Source organism: Hordeum vulgare, chromosome 1H (assembly GCF_904849725.1).
Source record: "Hordeum vulgare subsp. vulgare chromosome 1H, MorexV3_pseudomolecules_assembly, whole genome shotgun sequence".
Classification (NCBI taxonomy): domain Eukaryota; kingdom Viridiplantae; phylum Streptophyta; class Magnoliopsida; order Poales; family Poaceae; genus Hordeum; species Hordeum vulgare.
In genome coordinates this window covers 175,394,868-175,417,870 of record NC_058518.1, presented here as the reverse complement: position 1 = coordinate 175,417,870, position 23,003 = coordinate 175,394,868, and the positions used below count along the sequence as shown (strand labels likewise).

The 23,003-nt window shown below is 50.1% G+C and overlaps 1 protein-coding gene and 1 pseudogene across 1 annotated transcript; both read left to right on the top strand.

Moving 5' to 3' along the window:
- Window positions 1-10,360: 10,360 nt before the first annotated feature.
- LOC123428124 lies at window positions 10,361-11,270 on the top strand. Its single transcript, XM_045112293.1, has one exon. The coding sequence runs from the start codon at window positions 10,400-10,402 to the stop codon at window positions 10,880-10,882; it is 483 nt and encodes a 160-aa protein (XP_044968228.1). The 5' UTR covers window positions 10,361-10,399; the 3' UTR covers window positions 10,883-11,270.
- On the top strand, window positions 11,254-16,070 carry LOC123397792 (annotated as a pseudogene).
- The last annotated feature ends 6,933 nt before the right edge of the window (window positions 16,071-23,003 follow it).

Genomic DNA, 23,003 nt, shown 5'->3' with positions numbered 1-23,003 from the left:
TGACAAGGGTTGAACACAGCGGGTTCACCGTGTATGCCAAGTCATCGGACTTGTCATATCCTCAAGGTATTAATGAGGGCTAAACCATTCGGGTTTACCCTATATGTCAAGTCGCCGAACTTGATCATATTATTGAGATTATCATAACAACACCATTTTAACACCACGCACACACACTTGGTTTATGCGGAAACACTGGACGTAGTTTAAGCAGCACCACCCAACTGTCCTTGACCGTTGACACGGCTATTCGAATAGTTTACACTCTGCAGAGGTAGTACGCTGGACCCACGAGAAACGGGAAACTTCCGTGTCATCCACGACTCGCGGTATATCACATATACCCGAGGTAAGTACCCGATCATCATCTTTCCCCTGGCGATACTAGACAAAGAGGTACACTCGATTGGTACCCAGCCCACATGTTGTACGTCTTACGAGCACCGACTCTGAACTGTAACAGCCATGCAGGGACCAACGGTGTGCCTGGAACTCATAATAATGGCATAGTCGTCCTACCTGGCACGACCCCATCACGAGAGTGACACCGATCACTCCCGCCACTAGTAATGTGGCTCTTTGCTAGTACCGACCAGAGTAATCAACAAAGCCCCGTCCCATAAAGGGGTATCGTGGTCGTACTGGTAAGGTTGGGACGGTCGAAACATCATAAATCTAATCCATTTCCGAAACCATACTCACACAAAACACCGGTGCATGACTTCACCAAAAGTGATCACCAACTCATCTTCACCCTCGGGCATTAGTGGCACCCGACGGGGTTTTCACAAACTCTTTATTTAACTCATCAACATGCTCATGATAAAATGCTCTATTATTACTTGTCAACATGGTATAACATGACCCTCCCGGGTAGGGTCAAGCTCAATGCAGTGATTCTACTTTACTAGTCAACATGACAGTAGCATGATCCTCGTAGATGGTAGGGTCAGCTCATCATGTTTGTGCTCCCAGGAGCCATGTGAATATTATCAATGCAAGTGCTTCGAAGAAGCCTTCGGTACCATCACATCAATGATGAACCGGCATCGTGATCACGTGTAACGGAAAATACTTGCTATTCTAGCATGCATCATTTTATGTACTTAAGTCATGGCAAAAGGGCTGCTTGCCTTGGTCAGCTAGGTATCCGGGGTCTTCGAGGTCTTCCGCTCCGGATCCTCCGTCACTCGGTAACTCTACCGTCGATAAAGGAATAAATAAATACTAGCTCTCACTAAAACAGATCACAAAGTGCTTTTAAAAATGTTGCAAGGCTTGATAAATTCAGTATATTATTTCGGAAAAGGTTTCCTATAGTTTTATTAGCTAAGCATATTTATTTAAAAGCAAACAGAAGCAAACAAGTGCTTTTTAATATCATTTTATTATATCAAAATAGTTTCTGTTTTTGATAAATGTCAACTATTACAGAATCAAATACTACTCATTTTTAGAAAATTACTGGTGGAAGAATTTTATTTTTCCACTGGCTAAATCTTTTTATAAAAATCATTTAGTTGCTGGATTAAAACAAAAGAAAAAGGCCAGGGGGTTGGATCCAGTCGGCCCAGCCAGCAGGCCTGGCCACCAGGCGCGCGCGGGCCAGGTTCAAACCTGACCTGCGGGCCCGTGGGGTCAGCGTCAGCGGCTGCGCGTGCTGGCTGCCCCAGGACACCGACAGGTGGGCACCACCTGTCGGGTCCTTCTCCTACCTCCAGCCAGAGAGGTGGAGATGGACGCCGGCGAGGCTGCCGTTGTCCTCAGGCCTAGCTAGGAACGGGAACGGGTTCCTCGTGCCTCCGCCTACCTGCTCGTGGTCGGGACGTCACCGGAGGTGGTCGAGGTCGCCGACGACGAGGTGCTCGTGGCGTAAGGGTTTCGGGTTGGTGTTGAACTAGGGGCTAGGGGTATGGATTCGCTCGGGAGAGTTAGGGGAAATGTTCCTGGTGTCAAGGGGAGTGTAATGGGAGGTCGGGCAGCGCAGGAGCCGACGTGTAGCTGGAGATCGACCGGAGCTCCGAGGCGGAGGGGCCTCGGTCGATCTCGAGCACCGGGGCTCTGCGAGCTCGATTGGGCGGCTAGGGAGTGTCTACTGGTTGTGCTGAAGCTGCTTGGAGGGTGCTGGAGTGCCCGGGGGACCTATTTATAGGCCAACGACGGTGACCCGACTCGGGCACGCCGGTGACTCACCGTGGCGCGCGTGCGAGCACAGTGAGGTGCTGGCCGCGAAACCACGGGTTCGGGACGTGGTTTGGGACCTCCTGGTGCAACGGCCACAGAGGGAAAGCGAGTGGGGTCGAGCCGCAGCGACCGTGCATGCTCGGCCGCGTCGGGCGCGCACGGGCATGCGTCGCCTGAGCTCTTGCTCGAGGGGGAGAGGGTCCCTGGGGTAGCTTTGCACTGAATGGTTGTCGGAGGAGTGTTTGGACATAACTGGGGAGGTTGGGACCGGCCGGAACGTCGGCCCCTTGCTGGTGGCTCTCTGCAGCGCGCCGAGAGCGTAGTTTTGGCATGCCACGGCATGCTGGCTCGCTCTGGGGCACTTGGGACGTGTCCTCCATGTCCTGGGTGTTGCTGGGAGTGAGCCTAGCCGTTGTGGCTTAGTGGGAGCTCGAGCTGGTCAAGGGAGCAAGGAACACTAGTGTTGCCAGTACTGCCCTGCAGCTCAAATTGGAGTTCTTGTCACTTGTGCTTGGAGTTGGGGAGGGGCTGATTGACTGGGTGCTCAGGGTGTTCTGGTGCTCTAACCCACCAAGTTTGGGGCCTTGACATTGGGTAAAACAGTGGCTAGGAGGGTTTTTACCTTCCTGTCAGTAGGTGTTCGACAGTGACTTGGGGTGCTTCCACTCTACCACTGTAAATGAAACTTAACAGGTTTGGTCTTGGGGTAAAATCATGGGGTTCCACCAAATCTGAGCTCCATTGAACAAGTTTGGCTTTGTAAACTTGAAAATGTCTCAAAATGACCAGTACTGTCCTTTACAAAGGAAGTGTGGCCAAGAAGAGTCTCACAAATCTCATCTTTGGTGTGGAGTCCTCATTTGGGGTTTTAAACACCTCTGCAAAGTTTCAGCTCCATTGGAGAAACTTTGCAATGTAGAGTTGTTCCAACTCTACTCTGGACAAAGATGGTTTTGGGCTCTTTAGGTGCACTTCCCCACCTTGGATCAAGGTGAGATTTTAGGTGAGCACCTAATATGGTTTGGGAGAGCTCCTGCAATTTTATGGGATTTTATTGAGATAATTTCCTTTGGAAACATCTCAAAAAGCTAAAACAGACAGAAATGGTTTTCAGGGTTTTACTCAAATAATATTAATATAAAGTAGGGTTGAAAATCTTATATATGAAAAATATATGTCCTTCAGAGCTTCCATGAATTTACTCAGATTTTTCTAAGGCAGGAAAGCAATTTTCCTTGTGGGAATATCATTACTGGCCTTAGAAACAGATATAGATATAAAATAGGAAAATAATATTTTAAATCACCAATTAATGTTTTTAATGAAAGAAAATAATATTTGGATCAGATCGCCAACTTTGGTTGGAAGTGCCACTTGGCTTCATGAGCTAGTAGTGTATCCCAACATGATGAAGGTGATCTTGATATAAAGAAGAAATGGTTTTTGAAGAGAGCAAAATAATAAGTTTTCATATGTTTGAGTCATCAAACATACAAGCATACACTCAAACAAGGGTTCACATTGCACTCACAACATTATTTGAAAAAGTTTTAACAAGCTCTGATTTTTGCAACATAGAATACTTGGGGTGAAAAACAGGGTGTGACAAATCGAGAGCTCTTGTGGTCCCTCCCATGTAAACGACGGCTTGTCGAGGCGACTCAAGTGACTCCCGAGCAATCTCATCATTAGGATATCCCCCAAACCTACCATCAAAAAGTGGGTAGATTGACTCGGTGTCTCCAACTGAGGAATCACCATCAGAGTAGATGATACTATCTCCGCTAGCTGTAGAGTTGTCCGCGAGGTCAACCCCCTAAGTGATGCCAACGAAGACGTGCCTCCGGACGGCTTGGACCGGGCTAGGTCCAGTGCACCGAGCCGGCTCGACGATGTTGCTGCAGATCTCCGGCTCGGGTCTGACTCGTCGATCTTGCCGATGAAAATGTGGATCTTGTCGAAGGGGACCTGGCACCCATACTCTATTAAACCGGCCTCGGGAACCCAAGCTAAATCATCAATGTAGAGCTTGCCGCGGTGGATCTTGGTCATCTGGACGATCGCATATCCCTCGATCCGTGGGAGAGGCCCCTCCAAGAACTTAACACCACCCTGAGTTGGCCCCATGGTGGGTGCCAACTGTCATGGTTTTATCACGGCAGATGTCCTAGCAATAAGACCAAGTTTAGGAGCCATCGCAACTAGGTGGTTGCTTGGATGGGGTTGATCGGGAACGAGTGACAAGGATTTACCCAGGTTCGGCCTGTCCGATGGAGGTAAAAGCCTATGTCCTACTTTGTGTGTTATTGGTGATGATCTCGATTACAAGGGTGCGGAACTGCTAACCTATCTCTCGAGGATTTCTTACTTGATCTCTCTATCTCAAGGGATCCCCTTTATATATAGGTCGAGGCCCTCATATTACAACAGAGTCCGGGTCACATTACAAACCGTGATCTAGTCTAATTCCTACTTATCTTGTCTCTTAAGTATGGAAAATTTCTCACAACTTCCTTCCACGAGGCGACCTGCCAAGTACTAGGCCATGAGTCGGCCTTGTTGAACAAGCTGCCTCCTGGGCCTTAAGCTTCAGGGCTTCCATGGCTCATGTAGTGGCCGCACTCATGAGCCGCCGTCTTGACAACCGGGTCATCCTTCTGGCGGGTCATCATGTGGGGGCATATCCCCAACACTACATAAAACTTGTAAATCACTGAATGATATGTTTGATGCCTTGCAGTAGTTTTGCCACATTAAGATAGTAATATGTGGGTGCACTAGTGGATGGTCATGGTTTAATAGGAATATCGATGTTAAAGTTGTGATCTTGTGTTCACTAAAGTGTTGGTCATGGCATGACCGGGATTTTAGAGCACTTTTATTCCTCATTAAAATCCTTGTGTTGTTTGAGTCGGGGCGTGCAATGGTTAACTCCTCCCAACCTCCTCCTAGGGGCACACTGATAGTACGTTACTTCGAGAGAGCTAATAAATTTGTTACAATACATGTATGAATTCTTTATAACTAATATGAGTTAATGGATTATACACACTCTCACCTTTTTTTCAGTTTGCTAGACTATTTTGAGCTTTAGGATTTAATATATTAAATTCTAATGATACATGTATTGTACATGCTTACTAAGAGCAACTTCAACCGGGTAACCCATTTTGTCCGCCGCCATCCTTTTGGGTCGCTATGGACAAAAGTGATGGCCCAACACGCTGGCCCATTTCAAAAAACGCATCTGCTTCGCGTCCATGCAGACCCATTTTCCAGCCCGGTCCTGAAAAGCATCGGCGCGGACGCGAAGCGGACACCCTACGCGTCTTTATTAATGACCACCGCATATCGTGGGCGACCTTTTTTAATCCGAGCACGGGGGGTGAGGGGCGTCTTCATCCTCATCCAAAAGCCCGTCCCCATCTAGCCACCCCACTGATCCCCCGTCGGCGACAACCCTGGCCACCATGGGCTTCTTCTCAGGCTCAGGCTCACACAAGAACAAGGGCAAGGCCCCCGCCAGCCCTTGGCGCATGCTTCCCCCACCAATGTTGTCGTCTTCCCGCCCGCCTTGGCAGCAGATAAGTGTGTGAGTGCACCAAGTGAGGTGGCATTAGGAGCACTGCATCCCATCCTCTACCCCGACGGTACGCTGCCACATGACTGGCACTTGGATCCGGAGAGGATTCCAGTGACGGTGGTGCCGCGGTCGGTGCGAGCGCATGCAGAGGGCGTGCTTTGCCGATGACACCAGCCATCACAAGAGCAGTGGCTCAACCCTGCGTACGTCGCAGACTCTCCCGAATGGGATATGTGGTTCACATTTGAACACGGGGAGCAACATCCGCGCGGCGTCCGCGACGTGCGAGCTCGCACCCTGCTACCCCTAGTCATGCACGACGAGGACCACGAGGTGGAGGACACCTACCAGGAGTCGCTGGTAGTTGCCCTCCATGAAAACGAGGAGGAAGAGTGGCATAAAGAGGAGGAGGTGGCGTACTAGGCGCGACTGGCGAAGGCCATGACGCTCTCCGCTGTCGGCTACTGCATCGTGCCGCTATTGGCCCCGTCGTCCCCTACCAAGGCTGAGTCGGAGCCAAGCCCCTCAAGCCCGAGTGCTACATATGGGACGGGTACGTGCACGAGTGGGTGAGCGCTCCACCCATCTAGTTGGGGGCAATGTCGTACCATGAGCACATCTACCTAGAGCAATGTCGGGAGCAGCGGCTAGCGGAGGAGCGCCGCGAGGGCCAACGGCTCGAGGAGTTGGAGCGCGACGTCAATGGTGAGGAGGAGGAGCGTCGTGCATGCACTAGCATAGCCCAGCCAACGGCAACAAAGCCACTAGCGAACGACGTCGCCGCAGCCTGGGAGATGGCGTTCCATGGGCTGGCCCGACACCGACGCTCGTCGAATTCACCGGCCCCGACGATAACGACGAGGACGCCTAGGGCACCATGCCTTCTAGTTCTTCATCTTTATTAATGTTTTTATTAATACAAAAGTGGACCCATGGACTATCGTCGGCCTTTGTGGCCGGCATTAATGTTTAATTAAAGTTTTTTTATTTTTCAAATATTTATGGTGTATTTTTTTTGCGCGGCCTCAAAACTGGGTCATGACAACATTGGGCGCAAGCACCGACCCAAACTCGAAAGCGAACATTGATGTCTGCCTGGCCGACCCAAACGGACAAAACATACAAAAGTGGTGTCCATTTGGTTCGCCTCGACGCGTGCTTTGTCCGCCTTTTATCCGTTTGGATTGGCGTTTCTGCCCCCTTTTGCAAATCAGTCGGCCATGCGCCCAACGGGTGGACCGAAATCTTGTCCTCGTGATCGGTCGTCATCCATTTTGTTCACACATTATTTTTGTTCAGGATTTACATTTTTTTATTTCATAAAATGCATTCCAATTTTTTTTTTACCAATTCATCGCTACGAGTACAAGACCAAAGAAAACAAGAACCACAATTAGACATTTTAAAAGATGCCCAACTTCCATAACTGCTCCTACTAATTGGACTTATATCTTATCTATGTCGTGATCGTTGATTTGCGGATTCTTGAGCTTAACAACGTCTTTCTTCTTTGATTCTAGAGAAGTAGACATTGCTTCCCCGTTGGTCTCCTCTTTACTCTCATCTACATCTTCAATTGTAGCTAGAAGTGCACGAACATCTAGCAAATTTCATGAGATCAATAGATTGATGTATTCTTCTTCCCAAAACCAAAAGTTGCATCCGACCTACACACAAAGTGAGCAAGTATAAGCTACCGAAATTGCATCGAATATTGGGGCAAAAGGCTGCACGAAAATCATACCCCGTCACATTTGCACTTGACGAACACCCAAGCAGGATGTTCCGACGTCTAAGAAACGTGTCGGACAACCTACAACGGGCAGTCATCACATTTTATGAACGACAATGGTGAGTCGGCGAGCCTCTTGGCCAAGACAGAACCGGGGTGATGGCCGACCATGGCTTTGATGGCAGATCGACGATGGTACACGTCCGAGCGAATAAAGACGGATTGAGCGCCTGGATGCGGCACTGAGGCATTGCCTAGACTTGGTGGACCGGTACCCGGCCAATCCATGGCAAGTGCAGTCCGCCTCTCGCAAGATGTGCCAACTCCTGCCAGCACGATGCGCCAAATCTCACCGCCATCGCGTAGATCTATCACTCGGACTTCCACATGGGCATGAAGGAGGCACCCCGCCGGTGGATGTGTTGCTGGGTGGACGTGGGGGGCTGGAGAGAAAGGTTTTGCTAGAAAAATGGACACTCGTCTAGGATTTGTGCACTTGCCGGTGACGGGTGGGGAAGGGGATAAAAAAGAGACTGTGTCGCCGACGAGCGGGCCCGAGGAATAAGTACATGGACGAGGCGCATGTACGCTCCGTGTCCGTGCCGAGGAAAATGCAACCCAAATATAGGCCTGGAATGGATCATGAACAGATAAAAAACGGACACGCGTCCGTTTGGGTCGGGGCGTTGGACCGTGTTTTCTGTTTACGATAACCCAAACGGATGATCGCGCAGATGAAATGTGTCATCCATTTGAAGTTGCTCTAATTCTAACATATAAGGATGCTAGCCGACCCTCCTCCACGGAGCTCCTCTCATGTGCATCGCTCGTGGCCGTCCGATGGCATTTGACTTTTGCTGCTAGTCGTTGGATCAGCTCACTACATGTTAAATTTTGTTACCTTTTATCTATTTTTCTGTTTGGATGACTTGTGGACCTTTTGTCTGTGTGATTCAATTCATTCATTGTGGCTATTTTTTGTGGACGTCGGGACAGAGAAACCACCCGACCCCCGAGTCGCCTCGCTTTGGCGACATAGGGGTAAAAACCCTAGCGCCTTTGGCGTCTCTTCTCCCTCCTCCTCCCGTCTTGCCGCCGCTAGAGGGCGTCACCGGTGAAGCCCGGGTCATCCCCAAGGAAGGCGGCGGGGGGGGGGGGGGGTTCTCCCCGGCTAGAGTGGCGGGTTGCGCCACGGCGCATCGCGGAGATCTGCTCGCGATGGGTGACTTGGAACCACGCAATGGCGTCCATGGAGGTGAGGTGGAGGTCCTGGCCATGCACCCTAGGTTGGGATGCGAGAAGGAGGTGCGGGGCGCGGCAAGTGTGCGATGTGGAGGCCCGAAGTGGCGCGGACGGTCCCGTCGCCGTCTTGGGGCACGTCGTCGAGGTGGCTGTGGGAGGACGGCGGTGCTGGGCAGCAGAGGAGCCGGGGCGCGCGCGGCGAGGTTCATGAGCGGAGGACGCTGAGGTTTGCGGCGGCACGGGTCAGATCCGGGCCCGATCTCAGCCATGAGGGCCAAGTCGCTACACTTCTCTACCGGGATTAGTGTGTGCCTGCTCATGATGTTGCTTCTCTTGTTCAGCGCCGGCAGGGGACTAGCGTAATCGGGGTTTGCCCCTGGTCAAAAGTTGTGCGGGAGAAGTTGTGGGAGGTGAATGGCACCCTTGTCTGTTGTTGCATCCTTCTGATGGTGGTTCGAAAAGCTCGTCGCTGCTGCCGGTGAGGGGATGAGATGGTGGTGGCTGGAGCGTGGAGGGAGAGGAATGGCATCGTTCCGACTCTTGCATCCTTCGTTGGGAGATGAATGGTCGGCAGACGTTGCACCCTCGAGGAGATGAATGGCGTTGTGTTTGGTTGCACCTTCCGGTGGGAGAAGAATGGCTCCGTTGCGGGGGTTGCATCCTTCCTCCAATGGGGGATGTGGATGCAAGGTTGTAAGCACGTCGAGCTTGCCGGGAGGTGCGGTCGGCCGTGGAGGCAGGGGTAGTGGTTTGATGTGTGGGCTGAGTGGATCTATTTTTGGGCTAGGCACGTGAGGCTGTCGACAAAAGTCGTACTCCGGTTGTGGCCGGAGTCGTCGATGGCAGCGCCTCCACGCGTCGCTCCCTTGTTGGAGGCATCGATGTAGCTGCTCTCACCTTGCCTTTTCCGACGTGCTTCGGGGGAAACCCTTAACCTTTAGATGGACGATGGCGGTGCTATCCAACGTTACGTTTTCTCTTGGGGGCATCGTCCTAGAGGTGGATCCGGTCACAAGGACATGTGGCTCATGAGGTTTGTACGTGTTAGCTGCCGAAAGGCGTTGTCTGTATGGTTTTTGGGTCTGGTATCCCTCATAAACTGCACCAATCCTCTTTTATCTATTCAACGAATTTAGCAGTTAAACTGCTAACATCCAAAAAATATGGATATTTTCAAACTTTGATGTAAGTTACTCAGTATGATGCGTGCGCGTTGTATAAGCCGTCTGACTGACACTGTGAATGACGAAGGTGATGTGGGCATGTGGCTGACGAAGCAAAAAAAAATGCCACTGGAAGGAATCAGAGGACGTGCGAGAAAGGAGTGTCACACAGAACCACGAGATCTGGGAGAAAGCGTCGCGCGCGTTAAGGCATGTACAATGGTTGATAAGATAGCCATATCTTTAATTTTACATGTAATTTAAAGATGACAAAAAGAAAGTCTATAATGGATCATCTCTTAACCTTATCTTTTATAATTAGTTATTCCTAAAAACATGATGAGACATATGTTATTATGTTAAGAGATCACCTCTTGTCTTCTCCTAAATAACAGAAGACAAAGTTTTTATTTTTAAGTTCTTTTTTTTTCACGTCATCATTTATCCTATGATACTCGTAATATAACATCGTTATAATGTTTTATCGTCCAATCCATGTGCGCCTCACGCAGTGCACCCATTCGTCCCACGGCACAAGCAGTATCCCCTTTCCAGCAAACCACACATTCGCCCTCCTTCTCCACTCCCTGCTCCCGCATCTGCTCCTTCCCCCATGGCAACCCACGTCGGCCGAGCCCCAACTGCACGGGGGCGGCTGAGCCCCAGCGGCACATGTGCGGCTGGTCTGCGGCGGCCGAGCCCCAACGGCGCAACGACGGCTGGTCCGGGTCGACCGAGCCCCAACGGCGCGACGGCGGCTGGTCCGGGACGGCCGAGCCCCAACGACGTGGCAATGGCTGGTCCGGGAGGCAAGGACGCGGGTGTTGGGCGCTGGGTGAGTGGATAAGTAGGGATGAGAGGAGAGAGATGAGGGTTGCAGTGATTGCAGGGAGAGGAGGAGGAGTGTGGAGGCAGCGGAGGATTTTTTGGGGGGTGGTCGGTGACCTCCACGCAAACGGAAACAACAACGGCGCTTGATTTGATGCGACGCCATGAATCGGCCCCCGCTTATCAAGGAGGTTGCTGGACTGCCTACGTCCGTCCTACATCGTGCAGTGCCTCCTGCGAGTGCCGCCTCGCACCACCAGCTTCGAGCGTCATGGATCAGTCGAGGATGGAGGGCAGCAAGTGGAGAAACATGTAGGTTGCACGACATAGAGGTAGGCTAACTCCTTTTCTCCCCTCTCTCAATTTCTAAATTACTAGATGGATTCATATTGATCTCAGATGTTTTAGTGATTTTATTCTCTCCTTTCTATCACATGATTCTCTTATGTCGGTGTGTTTGTATTCAGAAACAGCGGAACTTTGTAGTATATGCATTGGTTTATGGTTAAATATAAGGGAAAATGGTTTTGGATGTAAAGCAACATCAAACTGGAACCAGGCAGAACGGCATGCAAAGAAAATTGGAAGTAGTGAACATCAGTATTTGCAGCAATCAGTTGTGGATTCAGGGAAAAGATGACAGGGGTGCACACCTAATAGACGCAGTTAAGTGAGTTCAAAATCAGGATTGTCACACATACATACACACAACTATACCAAAGGAAAATCCACATGTACGTGATGTCCCGTGTAACCCATATGTTTAACATAGGGTTTTTGGCATGTAGAAAGCTCACTTGATAAAAGAACAGATGGAACTGTAATTAAACTGAAAATGAAAGGTGATGGGTTTACATGTTGATTTTTCAGAGTATACAGTGAAGAGATAAAAAAAAGAGATAATTATGTTGGTTTTGTTGGATCAAACGAGTGAACATAAAAGGACGGGTTGATTGAGAAGTAACATATTTGGAAGAGTTAATTGCAAAAGACTACCACAATTCGGGCCGTATTCACAAGTTGATGTCATCTTTCAAATTTTTTACAAATACGTACCAAGATACAGATCGTATTTTGCAAATCCTGTATTTCTACGTATAGATGCTCTTTCTGACAGATATGGCCCACCGGTCAGTCTCTTGCCAGAAAAACAGATCCGGACTGCTTCGATTCGGAAAAAACCAACTCTCTCTCTCCATCCGTACCGGACGGGCAAAAAGAAAAAACCCTCTTCTCCTCCAGACCGAGCCCACCCTTCTCCTCCACCCCGCCTCCCCCTCACCGCCACCACCGCCACACCCCGCCGGCCACTCCCTCCACCCCACCGCAACCACCAGCACCGCTCCACGCTCATCTGCGAGGCCATCGCGCACCGCCTCTTCCCCAAGGGTCGGCCCCCGACCAGCCCGAGCGCGTCGGAAGCGAGGAACCCGATGACGGCCATGCCGATGGTGAGCGCGTCCGGGACCAGCACGGGGCTGAAGAGCAGGAACACCGGCGTGGCCACGGCCAGCCCCACCACGGTGCCCGCCAGCGCCAGCACCGACAGCACCAGCAGCAGCCAAGGTCGCCGTCATAGCCGCCATCCTCCGCGTCTACCAGTACAACGCTCGGCTGCATCTCTACGCGCGCCGGGCCCTCTACGGCGTCCACATTTACTGCTTCCTCGACCTCTTCTTCCCTTGCATCGCGGCGGCCGCCGGCGCGCTCGGCATGGAGACGGAGCCGCAGTTCGACCGCCCCTACCTGGTGTCGTCGCTGCGGGGCTTCTGGGCCGGAGGTGGAACCTCATGGTGTCCGCCATCCTCCGGCCGTCGGTGTACGACCCCGTGCGTGCGCGCGCCGGGAACCCCGCGGGCGTGCTGGCCACCTTCCTCGTGTCCGGGCTGATGCACGAGGGCATGGTGTACTACCTCAGCCTCCGGCGGCCGGACGGTAGGATGACCGCATTCTTCCTGCTCCACGGCGTTTGCTGCGTCGCCGAGGGGTGGTGCGCGCGGCGGTGGGCGGCGAGGGTCTTGCCGCCGCCGCCGCCGCGGGCCGTGGCGACGGTGCTGGTGGTGGTGTTCGTCGCGGGCACGTCATTCGGCTCTTCTTCCCGCCGCTGTGCAAGGATGGGGTGGAGGAGAAGCTGCTGGATGAAGGTCTTCCAGCGCGGGTCGGCCACCAGCTCCGACCACTCCTCGTCCGTTGTCGTCCCCGCGGGCGCGCGGCGGGCGTACGAGGAGGACGACTGCCACGGCGCGGAGAAGCAGCAGCAGCAGCGGTACCGGCGGCGCGAGAAGAAGGCCGCGTCGGCGTCGTCGGGCCCTCCCGCCGCCGCGCCGGCGTGTGCGGCGCCGGCGTCCATGGAGATCTCGGGGCGGTTGGCCGGGATTCTTTCTTGGAGGACGATGCGTGGCGCGTGCGCGGGTCCGAGAGAGAGCCGGTTTTCCCCCGGCCAAAGCGGTTCCGGATCGGTTTTTCTGGTAGGAGACTGACCGGTGGACCATATCTGTCAGAAAGAGCATCTATACGTAGAAATACAGGATTTGCAAAATACGGTCTGTGTCTTGGTACGTATTTTGTAAAAAATTTGAAAGATGGTACCAATTTGTGAATACGGCCCGAATTGTGGTAGTCTTTTGCAATTAACTCTATTTAAAACGATAGTCATAAGCAGGCTGCGTCCCATAGCCTTAAGAATTTCCATTGTTTTAGTACAGAACTGTGTAGCAGTATCGAATGGATTAAAGCAACTTGATTGGATCAAATGGGTGAACATAAAAGGATGTGTTGATTAAGAAGTAACATATTTTGGAACGGTATGACTTTTGGAACGATAGTCATACGCAGGCTGCGCCACATAGTCTGAAGAATTTCCACTGTTTTAGTACAGAACTGTGTAGCAGTCCGTATTGAATGGATTAAAGCAACTTTTGCATAGGTGAATGGTAACTGATAATCAATTATTAAATGTATTAGGCGTGTACTTGTTGAACTCCTTTTATTCCAAAACTGCAAATTATGATGTACCTGTTCAACTTCTTTTATTCCAAAACGGCAAATTATGAACAACTATAGCAGAATAATAAAAATGAACACCACTATCAAACGGCAAATTATGGGATGTTAACTGAGGGCAATCTTGGACAGTTTCAGGAGAAGTAATCAGCCAGGGGGTGATGTTCAATACATTATTACCATTGTGTCCCTCTGCAAGAACATGGGCTTGCTTAATGAGTGCACTAAGATTGCTCACCGATTTCAGTTCGGGCTTACATATGCATTGCAAGGAATCTTCGACAATTTCTAGAGAAATAATCAGGGCCTTGTTAGTGTTTTTATGTTGGCCATGTTAGTGCCGTGCTTTATTTATCATGGTTCAGAATTGTTAGGGCATATTTGGTCCTAAGTGATTTTGATGATTGGTGACAGTATCTCTGCGGACTAATCGTGTGCATTGAGCATTTCAGATAATACATGACAAGGCACAAGACGATTCGTCGTCCCTCGGTGGTTTTGAAGCATGGTGGATTCTACGGTTCTCTTTGGTGGTTTTGAGTCGTAGGAATGCCGTACTATTAAAAGATGGTCCGCGTCGAAAAGGTTTGGGTGGAATCAACACATGCGCACACTTTTTCTTTCCACCACCTTTTCCTTGCAGCAATGGAGCTCCCACATGTTCTCTCCCTGTCTCTGCAAAAAGGTCCAGCGGTAGTACTGCTTCGGGACGGTAGTACCTCTCTCTCTGAGTGGTTGTACTTCGTCGGACTTTTTGCGAATACTTTTCTAGCGGTGGTAGGCCTGGTAGTAGTGTTTTTACTACCGTGGCTATATGCCTATCAAGCGGTAGTACCGCTCCAGGCCTAAAGGTAGTATCGCTGGGCTCCCTACCAAGCGGTAGTACTGCTACCCCCAAGCGGTAGTACCGTGCTGCGGGTGCTGTAAGTGGGGGTAACGGTTTGATCTGTCCCCTCACTATATAAAGGGTTCTTCCACTCCAAGAACCCTATCTTTGACCTTCCAAGACTCCATTGTTGCTCCTAAGCTCATTTGTGCCCGATCTCTCTCCCTAGCCAATCAAACTTGTTGATTTCCTAGGGATTGGTTGAGAAGGCCAAGATCTACACTTCCACCAAAAGATATTTGATTTCCCCCACTAATCCCTTACGGATCTTGTTACTCTTGGGTGTTTGAGCACCCTATACGGTTGAGGTCACCTCAGAGCCATATTCATTGTGGTGCAGATCTGTGGTCTTGTTGGGAGCCTTCGAGCATTATGTGGAGATAGCCCCAACCTTGTTTGTAAAGGTCCGGTCGCCGCCTTCAAGGGTACCAATAGTGGAATCACGGCACCTCACATTATGTGAGGGCATGAGGAGAATACGGTGGCCCTAGTGGCTTATTGGGGAGCATTGTGCCTCCACACCGCTCCAACGGAGACGTACTTCCTATCAAAGGAAAGAAACTTCGGTAACACATCCTCGCCTTCATCGGTTTCACTTGCGGTTATCTCTTACCTTTACTTTGTGTAAATTATTGTTGTTGTGTATTTCTTGCTTGCACTAGTCGTCATGGTAGTTAGCATCATATAGGTTGCTCATCTAGTAGTTAATTTAGAGAACCTTTGTGTTGCTTTCTCTAACTTGCTAAGAAGAGCTCAAAATTGGTAGTTGTCTATTCATCCCCCCTCCAGTCAACCATATCGATCCTTTCAAAATAGATTGTTTGGAATTTTGGTCTACATATTTGTTCAGAACATTTATATATTTGTATACAATTGGTTCGAAATTAGATATGGTTCTGTTAGGGTATTTCAGTTTACTCACTCGTCCTAAGAATCTTGATATGCGTTTTGTATTTTTTTGCTTGGAATCCATCTATTTAGTCATGTTGGGGTAGGCTATGTTTTTTCTTAGTTTTGACGAGGTACTTTGTTGTTTGTTTCACAGTCTATACGAGCTCGAAGGCTTCTTCTTTGTTCTGTTCATCAAGGTTTGTCACCTTCCTTTCTTGATGTTAATGCATTGGCTTTATTTTTTTATACTCATGTGATGCTTGTTGGTTAACTGGTGATTTTACATTCAGGAAGAGGGATCACCCATTTCACTGTCTTGAGTGCAGATGACAGTCCAACCTTTTGTGGAATGGCATGTTATGATTCGTAGGACCATCATGGAGCATCACACGTTCTGTTTGGGTTAATAGCATTGTCTTTGCATCTTTGGACATTCAAAACAGTAGATCGCCTGTTGCACCCATGGTGTGTCATTGCTGAAATTCACAATAACTGTCTATATACGTGACCATGTAATTGATAATGCAATTGATATATATTGGTCAAACTTTCATGCTATGCCACGGATAAGTACTGGCTGAACTCGCGTAATGTGTTGCAACACTAAAGGTGTGTTTCTATTTCGTTCACTTTTTATTAATTGTGGCATGGAGTTGCACGCACGAACGAACGGGCGGCGCCCGGGGATCGCCCCCAAGACAACCTGCAGATTCGCTTCGAGGAATTGACGCCGGTGAAGCAGACTGGAGTGAGCCGCCGGAAAACACTCGCGCCCCTGTCGAGGGATGCGGGCTGCTATGGATCTCGCTTCTCCTGTCTAGGGGATCGTCGTCCTATCCGGCCTCGACAGCGAGGAGGAGGAGCATGTGGCTGTCTGGGTGGCTTTGGAGTCACTGGAGGAGGAGGCACCGTCAGGTGAAGATCGGGCACTGGATCACCATGAACGTTCCGAGGCGGAGCTCATTCAAGAATTCTGGGACGACGCCGGATTTCCTACACCGGCAAGCCGGTTTTGGGAGGCAGGTACACCGGCGACCTCAGGTGAGCAGACTGATGGTGATTACTTATGCAGGAAGTCCAAGACGGTGGAGTCGAAGCCGACGTGTTCTGTCTTCGCCGACCGGCGTGCGGCTGAAGAAGATGCCGCCCAGAATGGGGCCGTGGCGCGGGCCGTTACCACCGAAACGAATCACGCCGCCACCGGTTCTGGGCGTCTTTATTGACTGAGCGATGGAGGCGACGGCCGCATCGACTTCGACGAAGACGGTGGCGCCGGCGGTCGAGGACACGGCGAACTTCCAGGCCGATCCACCTTTTCCGCCCATATCGACGGATGATTCTCAGAGTTCAAACTGCATGCTTGGTGGGGCACGCATCCTGTCAGCGTATCGCGACCGTCCACACCCATGGGCGCATCTCCGTCGTCGATTCAGAAGTTTCTGGCTACGTACCTGCCCGCCGTCGCCTAGCCTCGACTCTACAACCCTGCCATCATTGTCACCGCTGCATCGTCTCGCCATCACGTCTACGCCTGTCCTGATCACCTCTGCTACCCGAGCACGACTCCTCAGCAGCCGAACTTTCATGGGGAGCGCTCCTTCGCCGTGGTCGCGACCACTCCACCTCCGTCGATCATGGCCGTAGCGCCGCCGCCACAGCGACCCCAGCAGGGTGTCGCAGCCAGGATGATTACATCGCGGCCCCAGCAACCGCTGGCTCCACCGCCTCGTCCCCAGGTCCAGGCAGTGTCGCCACGACCCCAGCCTCCGAACGCTGCGCCGATGGTGGGGGCGGCCTCGGGACGGAGTATGCATGTTCCCTTCTTCACCGGCGGGTCGTTCGGAGGGATGGTGATGACTCCTCCGGTCATGCCTCTCCAGAGACCATCGCTGATGTATGGGCCGCCCGCTTACGTGCCGTACCAGTTTCAGCCGCCGCCGATGGTGTCGTTCAACAACCTCGGGTACCCGAACTACCAACAGTTTCAACAGCCAGCCGCTGCTGCCGGGACACAAGATCCTCGCCCCAAGAGGAAGAAGGACAAGAGGGGCAAGCCGGGGGAGGTTGCTCAACTGCCGAAGCCCACGGCGCAGCATTTAGTGCAACCTCAGTCGATGTAGATGCAGCTGCCGTTGCAGCCTCAGTTGGTCCAGACGGCTGCTATGATTCCGACGGGTGCTATCGATGCTACCGCACCAGCAACTGCCACTTTGGTCTCTGATTCGACGCAACAATCTGAGGTAGTGGCAAGTGTCAAAGCAAAAAAGAGCACCAAATGCTGGAATTGTGGAGTGGATTCACATACTACAAAATCCTGTCCGGTACAGCACTACTATTTAGTTTGTGATAATGCAGCACATCCAACCTTCAGATGCCCGATGTTGAGGCTTCCAAAGCCCTCATGTTTCACTTTGGGCCATGGGATTGATGAGACTATATTTGTGCAATTTCCTGATAGCGTCTACAAGCCTCACTTGATTCCGGCTACCTCTCCTACTGCCTTGGTTACGGTAGCCGGAGAGCCAGTTCCTGCAAAGGCCATTGAAAGCCTGATGTCGAGGATGTGCCCGTCCTCACAGTGGACTTGGGAGGCCTTGCCCCATGGTGATGATGCCTATATAATTGGCTTTCCTTCAGTCGAAGATCTTCAGAGAGTAGATGGTATTCAGCTGAATATTCCTTCTTTTAAGGCTCAAGCTTCTATTGTTGTGTGGAAAACCCAGGATGTTGAGCCGATCAGAGTACTAGAGAAGGTCTGGGTGCACGTTCAGGGGGTGCCTTATGCTGTGAAACACTTCCTCGGTTTTTGGGCGGTGGGTACACTCATTGGGACTACCCTGGATGTTGATCTCGCGACATATCGAAGCCGTGGTATTGTTCGAATTCTGGTGGGTATGTTAGACTCTAAAGTACTTGAGAAGCGAATCAGCGATGATGGACCGTATATTAGGGTTGCATGTGTGGTGAAGCTCAAGGAGTACGGGTTCTATTTCGGTCGTGAGGCGGCAGACTTTATTCCTGATCCCAACTTTGTCCCTTTCTTGTGGAGACGAAAGGGAGATAAGGATGATGAAGAGGAAGGAAATGATCACAGCATGGAGGGTTCCGTTCGGCAGAATATCTCACATGGGTCGTTACCCACTAACATGGAGGTTGATGCCAACCTTTCTGACGGGATGCTGAATGCTAGTAAGAGTGGGACTTCTGGTGCTCAAGCTAGCATGGTCATAGCTATTACTCCATATAACTCGTGTCCGAGCACAGAACATGGTAGAGAGATTGTGGAGAGGATTCGCCGTACATCACCGAGTCTGTTGCGTCCCCCCTCCTTGGGTTCGTGGAAGCGAAGAGCGTGACACTGCAGGGAGAGAAGTCACCTCAAGCAGACGGTCTTGCTGCTGCATCAGCTGACTATCACTGTACATCGCCGAGCTCTGGCAAGGCTGCTTGGACAGCCAAAGTCCATGCTGGGCCTGGGAGACGGATTTTTGTGGCTTGCGCCGCGAGGCACGCAGCAACAGCCAAAGGGGCGACACTGCTCTGCAGGAGCTGGACCGTGTCGAACACGGCAGCAGCCCTGGAGATACTCGGCTGGCCTATGGCAATGGCTCGACACCAGCCTCGATTCCACCTCAGTCCACTGCAGCAGAAGACTCGAGCGCGGGTGGGGCCTTGACGACTGCGAAGGAGGCAACATCGACAGTGGTGGGGGTTTCTACTCCACCCCAGTCTCCCCTAGTTGGCCCAGTAGCTGCTATTTCAGGGATGGGAGAGGTCTCGGCTTCAACTCTGGAGAAGGCCTCTGGGCCGGCGGGGTTGGCTGCTACTCCACCACGGCCGACTCAGTCGTCGGCTTTTTCTGAGGCACCACCCGCAGCTGCACCCTTGGCTACTATGTGTACCCCTTCCCCAACTATGATGGGCCTGGCGGACGGAGTAACTCCGACTCGTCGTAGTGGGAGGTTCGCAGCGTCTCGTGACGGGGCGTCAACGACGGATGAAGACTCCATGACGAAGGCTATGCGTCGCAAAGTTGTCTGCAATTTGGACTACCTAGGTACGGATATGAGTTCTAAGTCTTTTCTTGCTTTTCCTTCAAATTCAATTCCTTCAAAGCTTTCTAGTGTAGGCTTTAATCTGGTTAGTTCTAAAAGTCGAGTAGATGTATCAACTAACGCCTTGAAGCATATGGAATTCGATTGCCTTACGGTTATTCCTAAAGCTTCGACTAAGTTGACTGCCACCTACGTGGATGAAGAAGAAGCGATTGCCACGTCAGATGGTCAGCTTTTTTCTCATCTAATTAGGGAAGTGTTGGAGGGAGGTTTGGATGACGACGGTTTGAGCTCATTGTATGAGTTAAAAGCCGATCGGAAATCAAAATCTACCTACAACAAGGCGTCCCGGAAACGGGCAAAGGCATCCAAAGCATCCATGGTTTCCCGATGAATGGCATGTTCGCAAATACCAGAGGTCTTGGTGACTTGGCTAAACATTTGCACTTTGCTGGATGCGTTAGGGATCATAATCTGGATTTCTTGGCTATTTCCGAGACAGGGAGACGTGACTTCTCTCAATCTCTATCGAACCGTCTTTCAGGCGGTATAGATTTTGAGTGGTACTCCCCCCTCCCCCCCGCGGTCGCTCCGGTGGCATTTTACTGGGTATCAGGACAGAGACAATGGAAGTTTTGGAGGTGACGGATGGTGATTTTCATATAAAAATGCACATCCGCAATAAAGCCGACAACTTCATCTGGAGTCTTGTTACGGTGTATGGGCCGGCCCAGGAGGTGGCTAAGACGGCTTTTCTCTGTGAAATGGTAAACTTGGCAAAAGATAATCCTCATCCTATGATTATTGGAGGGGATTTCAATCTGCTTAGGTTTCCATATGAGAAAAGTAGAGGGTGGTTTGATAGCCGTTGGCCTCTTTTGTTCAATGCAGTGATTGACAGCTTGAACCTAAGAGAAATTACAATGGTCGGGAGACAGTTCACTTGGGCTAATTCTCTCCCGGAACCCACATACGAAAAACTAGACCGAGTACCGATGGATACTGATTGGGAATCTAAGTTCCTACTGGTGTCAATACGGGCTCTTGAACGTGTTGAGGGCTGTCGGACCATGCTCCCATCCTATTGACCACTGGCATGCCTAGACCACAATGTAAACCACGGTTCAAGTTTGAACTAGGCTGGTTACATCGTGAGGGGCTCCATGAGATGGTTAAAGGAATTTGGGAAAGACCGGTGACCGGTGACACGCCAATTCAGAGGTGGAACAATAAGATTCGTGCTTTACGCCCACACCTCGTTGGTTGGGCCTGCCATACTACCGGTTTACTTGAAAATGAAAACGAACGACTATCCTCGATCATTGATGCTCTAGAGGCATTAGCAGAAGTTCGTTTGCTATCTACGCAAGAGATTGACTTAAAGACCAATCGAATGCACAAATAGCGAAACTTCTGCGTGAGGAGCAGTTAAAATGGTATCAAAGATCCAAAGCCCAATTTATCCTAGGAGACTCCAATACCCGCTATTTTCATAGTATTGCCAATGGCAGACACACGAAAAAGCGTATTCATTCTCTTGAACAGGAAGAGGGAATGATCGAGGGCCATGGACAACTAAAGTCGTACATTACAAATTATTATAAAGGTCTGTTCGGAGCTCCAGAGGAAGGCAATTTCACACTGGATGAGTCTCGAACAGACGATATACCCCAGGTTTTAAATGAGGAAAATGGCTTACTTACTAATCTCTACTCGGAGGAAGAGGTGAGAAAGGCGGTTTTCCAAATGAAACATAATAAAGCTCGTGGACTTGTCGGCTTCCCAGCTGAGTTTTATCAGAATTACTGGGATATCATCAAGTCTGATTTACTACAAATGTTCGCATGTCTTCATGATGAACATCTAGAGTTGTTTTGTCTAAATTTTGGTGAGATAATTTTACTGCCTAAGGTTAACGAGGCTGAAAGGATTCAACAATACAGACCCATATGCCTCCTTAATTTTAGCTTTAAAATATTTACCAAAGTTGCTACAATTCGATTGAACAGTGTGGCAGATCATGTGGTTCGTCCGTCTCAGACGACTTTTATGCAAGGTCGGAATATCCTGGATGGGGTGGTGATCTTACATGAAACAGTACACGAACTACATAGGAGAAAACAATTCTTAAAATCAATTTTGAGAAAGCCTATGATAAAGTCAATTGGTCTTTTCTTCAGCAAACACTCAAAATGAAAGGTTTTTCTTCTGAATGGAGAGCGTTAATAGATAGCTTTGTTTCGGGAGGAAGTGTAGCCATCAAAGTCAATGATGATACGGGCAAATTCTTCCAAACGAAGAAAGGTCTTAGACAAGGTGACCCGGTATCGCCGATGCTATTCAATATAGTGGCTGATATGTTGGCCATCTTGATCGAACGCGCAAAAGCTGTGGGCCAAATTGAAGGAGTGATTCCACATCTAGTCGATGGTGGTTTATCGATTCTTCAATATGCTGACGACACAATTCTTTTTATGGAACATGACATCGAAAAAGCTCGTAACTTAAAACTGATTTTGTGAGCATTCGAGCAATTATCGGGTCTTATGATTAATTTCCATAAAAGTGAACTGTTCTGTTTCGGCGAGGCTCAAGAAAACACCGCCTTGTACGCTGAACTATTCGACCGTGAACAAGGTCAATTTCCTATCAACTATTTGGGTATCCCGATTCATTATCGGAGACTTACAAAGGCTGAGTGGAAAAAAGGTGGAGGAAAGACTACAATTAAGGTCAAATAGCTGGAAAGGCAAGCTCCTGTCCCTTGGGGGAAGATTGGTCCTCATAAATTCTGTACTAACAAACATGGTACTGTATATGATTTCATTCTTCCAATTACCTAAAGGAGTCTTAAAACGATTGTATTATTTCTGATCTAGATTCTTCTGGCAAGGGGATGGTGAGAAGAAAAAATATCGGCTGACTAAGTGGAGTGTGGTTTGCTTCCCTAAAGACCAAGGTGGACTCGGTGTTCATCACCTTGAGATTAAGAACAGAGCTTTACTAGGTAAATGGCTATTCAAGCTTCTTTCTGAAGATGGAGTGTGGCAAACCTTCCTTAGGAGAAAATATGTGGGAAATCAAGCCGTATCTCAGGTTCTGTGGAAGCCTGGTGATTCGCACTTCTGGGCATGCCTGATGGCTACGAAGAAGTTCTTTTTTCCACAAGGATCTTTCTCAATTAGGGATGGGTCAGAAATTCGCTTTTGGGAGGATAAATGGCTAGGCCCCTCCACTCTTAGAGAGCAGTACCCGGCTCTATATGCGATTGTACGAAACAAGAGCGACAAGATTGCTAAGGTGTTGGGTACGTCCCCACCAAATGTCGCTTTCAGGCGAAACTTATTTGGAACAAGACTGGCATCTTGGAATGCCTTGCTCAACCGATTAGATCCCATACATCTGTCGGAAGGTCCAGATAATTTCCGATGGAATC

Coding starts and splice junctions, on each gene's coding strand:
- LOC123428124 (XM_045112293.1), top strand. CDS start 10,400: ATGTGCGCCTCACGCAGTGCACCCATTCGTCCCACGGCACAAGCAGTA.